General features: G+C 46.5%; 1 protein-coding gene across 1 annotated transcript; it reads right to left on the bottom strand.

The window, feature by feature from the left end:
- Nucleotides 1-622: 622 nt before the first annotated feature.
- On the bottom strand, nt 623-7,390 carry tmprss2 (transmembrane serine protease 2). The gene is made up of 13 exons (XM_008299434.1): nt 7,376-7,390; nt 7,001-7,178; nt 5,991-6,083; nt 5,773-5,889; nt 5,562-5,691; nt 4,789-4,905; nt 4,660-4,700; nt 4,298-4,466; nt 2,474-2,643; nt 2,279-2,374; nt 1,970-2,112; nt 1,723-1,875; nt 623-808 (listed from the first exon to the last, which is right to left on the bottom strand). Exons 1-13 carry the CDS (start codon nt 7,388-7,390, stop codon nt 800-802), a joined length of 1,431 nt encoding a protein of 476 aa, XP_008297656.1. The 3' UTR covers nt 623-799.
- Between the last annotated feature and the right edge of the window lie 2,296 nt (nt 7,391-9,686).

The raw sequence follows: 9,686 nt of genomic DNA, 5'->3' as shown, positions 1-9,686 counted from the left end.
GAAGCTGAAAACTCTGACTTTCAGCTCAACATACCTGATAAGCCACTGATCTCAGTCCAGCCCTCTGATCAGCTTCCACTCTGCTTAATTTGCGATGGGCTCACAAACATCAAAATAGGAAAACACAGGTGATGGAAACACACTGAGGAAATAGTTCAAGGACATGGAGCGGTGTCAGGAAAGACACACCTTTCTCAGAAATGTCATGTGTCGGTATCACTTCTTCCAGGCTCTTAATGGTCACCGTTTATTGCCTTGTCAGTAACCTGCATCTGAGTTTTGTGGTAGTAAAGTGCAATTCCAGCATGCCTGGAAATAAGCTGTAAAAAAAACAATAATTAACAGAAACACCTGATAAGACGTTCTACTGATGTCTTCACATCGCTACTGAACAGGGATTTGTGGTGGAACGCCCTGGTGTGTGCTGCAGTCAGTATTGGATGTGTTGGCTCTGACTTGGCGGCTCGTCTCCGAGCAGCCAGAGCCAGCGCTGGACACAGGAGTCACTGTGGCTTTAGTCTGTTCCCAGAGTGAGCTGTGGATGTTTGCTGTCCCGCCCTGGACGGGAGGACTCAATGAAAGGCCAACGTCAGCCGAGTCTTTCTGTAAATACAATCAGCTTTATTCCAACAAATAAATAGATTGATTTTCTTCATACACACACATTGAATGCATGTTAAAATTCAAGCGTATAAAAATAATGGTTTCTTTTGTTTTGTCTTCCTGATCAGTAAGTTTCCTCGAAGCTTCAGATTCAAAGTGCAAATTGTGTGAGAGCATCAGAACACAGATGTCTCCGTCAGTTGTTCTGTGGAGGATAAAAAGAAAAGGAAAAATTACATTTAAATGTATAATTTAAATTGACCTTGATCAAATAAATTCCTGTGGATTTCAGAGGCCAGGAGCAGTAATCGCTACTTCCCTGTTTTAGCTTTGTGAGCTTTAATCGGCTCTAATTTGGTTTTGACACACCAGGAATCTTTAATCGTTGCTGCCAACAGACAAGTAACAAGTCAGCTACTAATACTTTACCAAAACGGAAGTTTTGAAATACAAGGAGCAGGACTAGCTTTGGCTAACAGCTTCTATGATGTTGACCCACTTCTACGGCATCACAGCGTTTAGCTGATATTCAGTGTGCAGTTTTCTTACAGAGTAAAGCGCGTTCTTCGGTTTTATGTTGGATCAGATGGTTGATATAAAAACGGCTGTCAGCGGTCACTCAGCTCTGTGCTGCTTCTACTCTCATGTCGTCATTCAGCTCATATAATATCCGGACCACAGACTGCTGCTACTCAGGAAACACTGGACGAGCATTTATGAGCTGAGGCCAGCTGCTGTTGTTTTACGCTCTGAATGCTGCCCTCTTGTATTACGAAATCTGCGGTACATGTTTCATTAATTCTGAGCGACTAATAAAAGCAGATTTTATTATTTTAGAAACCCACAGCTAGAACAATTAGTTAATTGATTAGTCAATCAACAGACAAAAGCAACTTTTTTTTTTCCAGGGGTAAACGGCGAATAATACCAAATTCTTGCCTCTAAAACAGAAGATTTCTGCATCTCTCAGTCATATATCCCTAAAAACTAAACTGCTCGGGGTATGAGAGCTTTAAAGAGGGCTCTACAAAGTTGCAGCAGACATTTAAATAGACTAAATGATGATGTAAACTGGCAGATTTCCCTTTATTCCCTTCGGAGGACTGCTCTATACTGTACCTGCATTTGTCCATAGATCCAGTTCATGAAGTAGGTCACATTGCCGTAGACCCCCGGCTTGTTTTTCCAAGCACAGCCAATCCCCCAGCTGGTGTCCCCTGCCAGCCACCAAGTGTTTCCAGCTTTAGCCACCAGGGGTCCTCCGCTGTCCCCCTGCAGCACACAGGACAGAGAGGCGTCCTCGGTCACTGTGTGCATGTTTGTGTACGTCCCTGAGTTAGCGGCAGAGAGAAGACCTCAGACTAACCTGGCAGCTGTCCACTCCTCCCTGCAGCTTTCCTGCACAGATCATGGACTCGGTGATCTGCCCATTTAACACCTGAGGGCCGTTACAGGTCTCTCTGCTGTAGACGGTCACCTGGGCTTGATTCAGCGTGTCGGGTGATGGCCCTGGGACAGATGAACGATGGCACAGCCACGGTTAACTCAGAACCAAAAGCTGTTCTCTTACTTGTACTTGAAACCTGAACAACCAGCTAACTCCTAATGATTGGAAAACTTCACAGGTTCAAACTGCACTTGGACTGTTGGACTGTTCACTGAGAGTCCGGCTCACCATTTGAGCGGAGAGCTCCCCATCCCGTGATCCACGCTCGACTGCCAGCTGAGAAGTCCAAACCAAAGTTGGGGAGACATACTGGTTTCACTGTTCCTGAGACACGAACATGTTACCATTAGAATGATATGAAACCACAGCTCACATCCACATAATCCTGCTTCTTAAATATAGATTTAACTGGGAAAGACTTACTCGTAAAAGTAAGAGGTGAGAGGAGCTTCAGGAGAGCAATGTCGTTATCACTGGTTTCTGTGTCATAATGCTCATGACTGATGATCCTGTGAACTCTTTTGCCACCAGAAGTCATCCGAGACAACCTCACATCACCAGACTTTACCCTCCACACATCAGGATCAGAGTACCTGCCAAGGAAAACACAGGAAGTAAGACTCAGCAGTCCACCTGCATCTTAAGGGCAAAGGACACCCATTTGAAGACAACAACGTACAGATGTTGTCCTGCAGGGAGGACAGATGGGTTGAGAGAGGGCTGAAAGAAGCCATCTAACTGGACAGACCGTCCCTCATCAGAGGTGGAGGTCTGAGGCATCACCTGTTCACAGCTCAGTCCTCAGATCTCTCCCCAGGACGATGAACCCACATCCACACCGAGCCACAGAGACCCTAACGAACCCCACTGTGTCAGGAGGAGCACTAACGACCCACATAACGAGGGGGAGGAGCAACAAACCCCCAACTGAAACCTAAACTCAGGTGTCTCCTTCAGGATATCAGGATGTGGAACTCTCAACTAGTCAGTCAGAGCTGATGAAGCCTCTTGGATGAAGGAGGAACATCTACAAGGAACTCAAGCAGGTCCAGTTACTACCATTAATCCAGGAGAAGAGCCATGAGCTGGAGGACTGAGAGTCTTCACAGACATGAAAGTAGACAAACAGAAAACACACGATTGTTTTTCTGAGTATCACGAGAAAGAAATGTAAAAAACAGAAGAAATGAATGAATGAGGTAAATGGTCCTTGACAGTGTGAGGAGTGAGAGCGGTGGTAGGAGGAGCAGGAGGAACTCCTTCTGTTCACCACGACTTCCACGTCACACGTGGACATTTGTGGGACAGACTCATGCAAACCAGACGGTTAGTGTGAGTGACACAGTGACCTTCACACCTGTACACGGCACGAATTGCTGCTGTAGCAAAGTACAACTTCAGAGAACGGATGATTGTCTGGAAACGTACGTCATTGTTATCAGGCAACACATGTGACTCACACAAGATAAGCTTTGTAATGAGACAGTAGCCAGTCTAATCAGAGCCGTGTTGGAAACAATCTGAACTTCAACCCTCTGAACTCCAGCCAGTGTTTTGACCCACTGTGGGCTCAGTCTTCACTGCAACAGGAAGTCCTGCACATGTGGAAACAGAGCAGCCATGGCTAGAAGGAGGGAGGACTCAGGAGTCTCTGTGGTGCATAACACAAAGCTAGAACGCCACAAGTCAGAAAAAAGCATCCATCCATCATCTCTACACCTTCACTCACATTCACACCTACGGACAATTTACAATCACCAATTAACCTCAGCATGTTTCTGGACTGTGGGAGGAAGCCGGAGAACCCGGAGAGAACCCACGCTGCACGGGGAGAACATGGAGACTCCACGCAGGAAGATCCCGGGTGTCCTCACCGGGACGTGAACCGGCGACCTTCTAGCTGAGAGGCCACGGTGCTAACCACTGAGCCACCTCAAAACAAACATGGTGGCTGTACATACAACAGATATTTTACTTCTTATATTTTGACATCTTCTCCAAAGCAGGCACATTTCCCACAATATTCAGGTCTAGACTGATATGTCACCTTGCTAAAGGTGGCAAAAATGCAGTTGGAAGCTGAAGCTGCTCATTCTGTCTCGTTTCTGGCTGTGATGAAGTTGTGGACGTTTGGGGATTTTCTTAAACAAAGTACAAACACACGGTGGAGGTTTTTTGGGTTCAGAGGGCAACAGAAGACTGTGCTTGTATAGAACAGATGAAGGAACGTGAAGCGTAAAGACTTACTCCTGGAAGCAGTGTGCAGCAGACAGGATCCAGTATGGGCTGATGACGGAGCCTCCACAGATGTGTCGGCCAAAAATCTGGAGGCTGACCTGCCACGGCCAGGCTCCGTTCACAGCCTCAGTGCCGCCGACGATACGAGAGCTGGGAGCTGCTGAACTCTCGCCACATTCTGAGGATGGAGGAGCTTCATGTAAGGCTTTTCTCAGAGGTCAAAGAAGGAAAAACTTTCACTCTCGGTAAAGTCCTGTCCTCCAAAGCTTCCCCCGCCTCATCCAGAGGAGGCCCCACAGTGTCTGAATTTAGCCATCAGGACGGCTTTGCACATATCTCACACTTATGTCCCAGATGAAAGAGTAGCTTACCAATACATTGAAGTTTGATCGCTCTGGCTGGACAAATTAGGCTGCAAAGGAGAGGATGACAGAACCTTAAAGCCAAGACAAGACCTTCCATCATCGCTGTATGGGGCAGTGGTGTGTGAGGGTTTGTACCTGTGAACGAGGTCCGACTTTATTTGTGATCCAGAGCTGCTTCCAGGCTTCAGCTTCAGGTATCCTTCGGAGTCCAGAGAACCAGCGCTGATTTGGCTGTAGGTCACGTAATCCTGCCTGAGACGCAAAGACAAAGAGCAGTTGACGGTCCTCAGCTGTTACTGGACCAGGCAACACGGTTCTTCCTGGTTAGAGCTAAAAACAAACATCTGTGGAAATCTGCACACTCTGAAAATCGTAGAGTTTTTCTCTTCGTCCTCTTTCGATTCTGCAGTTTAGGTATCTATCTACCTACACTTCCACTCAGCTTCACAGTGCTGCCGTCTCACCATCTTATTCAGATTCCTCTGAACTGTTCGACAGGACGCTTCAGCAGCGACTGGAAACCTTGAATTGGAGGCATTGCAGCACAACCAGGTCACACCAGAGACTGAAAGCAAAGCTTCACAGACTTCTCCCGCTCACAGATATGTAACACTGAACAATCGTCCTCCATAGGTCAATGGCCGTCTGTCATATTTATCTAAGTTGTTTATTGAGGGGAACTTTATCTACTTTGAGGACAAGTGTGAAGATGTTTCAGGTCATTATTATAAAAAGGGTCACAAACTTTCAAGCACAGTTGTATGTATCAGCCATGTATGGATATGATTTTACTGTTTCAAATGTATTTTGAACAATATTGGACATGTGCTGATGTTGTCTTTTCGCTGTGTGTTTGTGTGTTTCTACAGAAACGTGTTCAGATTGGTCCTAATGAGCACGATGAGCACCTCCTGTAGCCGATCAGCTCACACACAGCCCTCCCATAGTCGTCATCCCAGTTCTCAGCACACACGGGCATCCAGCTCCGTCTGTCCGTCGAGTAGCTCTGCAGCAGGAAGTCGGCGCCGTGGAGGCGGACTGTGAAGCGCAGAGAGCAGCAGTCAGACAAACACAGAAGCTGCATGTGACCGTGTGTGAGCGTTGATTTGAATGTCTTACAACACTGAGCTTCGTCCTCTCCGTCAGAGCAGTCCCTGACACCATCACACCACTGGGAGGGGCTCAGACACCTCCCACCGGGTCCACACGACTTTCCCAGCAAACACTGGTAGTACACTGCAGACACACACATACACCGCTGTAGACGGCACACCAACGAGCACGCAGGTGATCAACAATCATCTTATGCATCTACAAAGGTCTTCAGATGAACTCACAGAAGTACCAGAGCAAGAGGGCGGCCACGGCCAGGACGACCAGCACGCACACAGACACACACATGGCGTATTTACAGCTGCACCTCTTTGGTCCTGTGAGGAGAAACCAGAACTTGTGTTCAACCTGATTATGCAAAAACAAAATGCAAATTGTACAATCTACGTCGTATCACACACGCAAATGTCAGATGCAACCAAAACAAAGGATCTGAAGTCTTACATCACAAACCTAAGAACACAAAAGGCCTCGCAGCTGCTTTGTTGTTGCACAACTTTACATCATCACGACTCCGTCAAGCTCATAAACTGCATCTAAAGCTGTAGAGAGGACAGTTGCACAGCTGTGATACAGACAGTAAACACTAAACGAATTCGACCCAGTAGGTATAAAAGGGTGACTGTTTGTACGCTCGGAGCTAAACAGCCTCAACAGTTTCGTAGAGCCCGCACAGCACACGCTCTATCGAGTTACCATTGTAGGGATTAATCTTATGCTCGTTTATGGTCACAGTGGGAAGCTGGCCGTAGTTTTCTTTGTGTACACTTCTTTTATTCCGGCAAATTATTGTCTCTGAGGTGAATTCATTGGCCTACTTGTCTTTGAATAGCAGCCACCGTGAGCACAGGTGATGATTATGGCCTCTTACTTCTGTAAATCATATAACAGTAGCACAGGAGCAGAGCGGCACGACGGAAAATGCTCATAAAACTAGTCAACACAGGCTCTGTTACTGCACACGGCAACGTCTGTCAAACGCTTCCCAACAGTCACTGACCTCCATCTACTGCTGTGTCACACCCAGTCAGAGTATATTCACTGTTTATACATTCATCTCTTGACTTCTACATGAAGTGGAAGTAAAGATAAGTTCAGGATTGTGTGGAAATACGGAACATGTTTTCCTTCACCTGAGCAGATATTTGCTCTATGGCTGCCTGAGAGCCTTTGTTCAGCTATCTACGTATCCCCGCACCACTACCTCATCTAGAGCAAAGCAAACGTCCCGTACCTCTCTGTTGTGCTGTATGAGGAGGCGTTCTGGGAGCTGAGGTCAGCTGGGTGTTGACGGTAACGTGGCTGGAGGTCTGCTGAGGGAGGTGGGGGTACATTCCTGGCTGAGGGGAGTATGGAGGGGGTCTTCCTTCCTCGTGATGGAAACCTGCATTGTCATAGCTGGGACTGTTTACCTGGAGATAGAGGAACATTAACAAACACACAATTTGTTGTCCCAGTGATCACATTGTCCTTCTGCATTACTTGAGAAAAATCACCAAGAATTTCTGAAAACTGAGACTATAAAATAAACTATTACAACAGAGGACAAGAAACACCTGAAAATAATTCCTGATGCCGCACCTGATACCATTTAAGAAGATCGTCTTACCTGATTATTCCTCATCGTCAAAGAGGTCTCACTGTCTGGACAGGGACTCTATCAAACCTGGAAAGAGTAGAGCTTTTATCCATCCATCCATCATCTCTACACCTTCATCCTCACTAGGGTCACATGGAGTCTATCCCAGCTGACTCAGGGTGAAGGCAGGTTCACCTGGACAGGTAACCAGTCTATCACAGGGCTACACTTAGAGACAGACAACCAAGCACACTCACATTCACACCTACGGACAATTTACAATCACCAATTAACCTCAGCATGTTTCTGGACTGTGGGAGGAAGCCGGAGAACCCGGAGAGAACCCACGCTGCACGGGGAGAACATGGAGACTCCACGCAGGAAGATCCCGGGTGTCCTCACCGGGACGTGAACCGGCGACCTTCTAGCTGTGAGGCCACGGTGCTAACCACTGAGACACCTGCAGCCCTCGTTTGAACCAATACACACAAAACTTAAAAATTAGGTGGAGCTACTTGTTTATTGAAATTTAGATCCCAAAAATCAACACAAAAACAAATGAGTGTATATCAAGAATACTAATTTTAAACACACACCAGCTATAAACTGATATTAAAGCTGCTCCACGCCTCACAATGCATCCATAGCTGCTCACATCTGATCTTCTCCTGTGTCATTAGCCCGAACTATTCTACCTTTTTCCACTACACTTCCACCTACCTTGAAACTTCCACAAATTCCTTCAGCGCTCTGACTTGGTGTGGCCTCCACTCCCTCGGTCTTCTCTCTGACTCACGCTCACTCCATTCCTCAGTATAATCAACAGCCACGGCCACACCTTTGTCCTGTTTGCTCAGCCCAGCCCGGAGCGTGGCCCTTAGTTTATATTAGCACTTGAAAGATGAAATGGACAAACAGCAGACGGGGGCAGGTATCGATGAAGGCCAGGACTGGGGTCATGTTCACAGAGAGCTCTTCAGATGAGGTGATTTGAGTTAAACAACGAGGACATAAGTGTGTTAATCCAGCAGTGGCCCTACACTGATTTATAAATGAAAATGAAACTCAGTGGAGTGTTGAGTACTGTGACGTCCTGGCTTCACTGTCAGCTTTCTATTGAGGTTCATGGCATCAGCTTGGAGGGAGCAACTCTCCCCAGTAAGCCGCCATCATACTTATTCTATGGAGCAGCTTGCTCTGTTAGAAATATTTCACTCCAGTGTACTGAACCTCGCAGCCTTCCCCTCTAATCTGAACAAAACAATTCTGGTTCCTGGCAACACAATCACCTGCCTCAAACTCCAAGTGTCACACAGACAGACAGACAGACAGACAGACAGAGAGCACCTGACATGATGACAAAGACTAGAACAGGCAGAACAGATGAGGTCCTTACGTTACTGTCCGTCCTCCTGCAGAGAACAGTTCCTGAGTTTAATGAGTGACATTCCAATAAACGGTGCAGAAGGCTAAAAACACTGATGGCCGAAGGACTTTTAGACCCTGTTAATATTTAACTCGACGCTTCAATATGTTAACTGGCAGGAAAAGTAGGGAATGAAAGACAAGCTATCCAGTAAAGGACTGGCTGATGTGACGTCCTGCTGAGTGAGATCAGTCCGACAAGGTTGGACAATCAGGAATTATGCAAAATAAAACCAACTGTTGCATCACTACAGTGAGACTTGTTCTGTACATCAAGGTCCACATTTAGCAAAAACATGGCATGGCATTAGAAAATGTCATTTTCAACTACAGGTAACTTTCTCTTCATTTGTTGGATAAAGAAGCATCAGACATGAGGTATGTAAACACTCCTCAGCTGAAGGATGCTGGAGCTCAGCAGCCTCCTCGTCTCCTGTGTTTTATATCTTCACACTATAAAGGCTCATTTCAAACCGTCCATAAATGTTTACAACATACTATACTGGTAATCCATACAGGTGGATATCATACATCTGTGTATACAAATAATTCTACTGGCTTACAAATGCACTTTCATGAACCATTTATTTATTTATTGTTCACATTTTGTACGATAGCTGCAACAGCCATACAGTAAAAGGTGATCTGACCTGAGCACCACCACATTCAGCTCCTTCCTTCGCCCACTGCAGCACCAGCAGGTGAGCTCAGCATGAAAAGGAGAACTGCAGCCTCTAGTGGTAGATCTGGAAATTGCACACCTACCCATGAAAAATTACTTCCATCCATCCATCATCTCTACACCTTAATCCTCACCAGGGTCATGGGGGGCGGAGCCTATCCCAGCTGACTCAGGGTGAAGGCAGGTTCACCTGGACAGGTAACCAGTCTATCACAGGGCTACACTTAGAGACAG

This window comes from Stegastes partitus, unplaced genomic scaffold (genome assembly GCF_000690725.1).
Source record: "Stegastes partitus isolate 25-593 unplaced genomic scaffold, Stegastes_partitus-1.0.2 Scaffold1417, whole genome shotgun sequence".
NCBI classification, from domain to species: Eukaryota; Metazoa; Chordata; class Actinopteri; family Pomacentridae; genus Stegastes; species Stegastes partitus.
Note: the sequence above shows the minus strand (reverse complement) of the source record. Positions and strands in the feature narration are given on the sequence as shown.

What these genes read in the sequence shown, in the direction of transcription:
- tmprss2 (XM_008299434.1), bottom strand. An exon ending in GCTGCACACTGCTTCCAGGA is followed by an intron (nt 2,644 to 4,297) that starts GTAAGTCTTTAC and finishes TTTCCTTGGCAG; the next exon opens with GTACTCTGATCCTGATGTGT. An exon ending in GGGAGCTCTCCGCTCAAATG is followed by an intron (nt 2,113 to 2,278) that starts GTGAGCCGGACT and finishes CATCTGTCCCAG; the next exon opens with GGCCATCACCCGACACGCTG.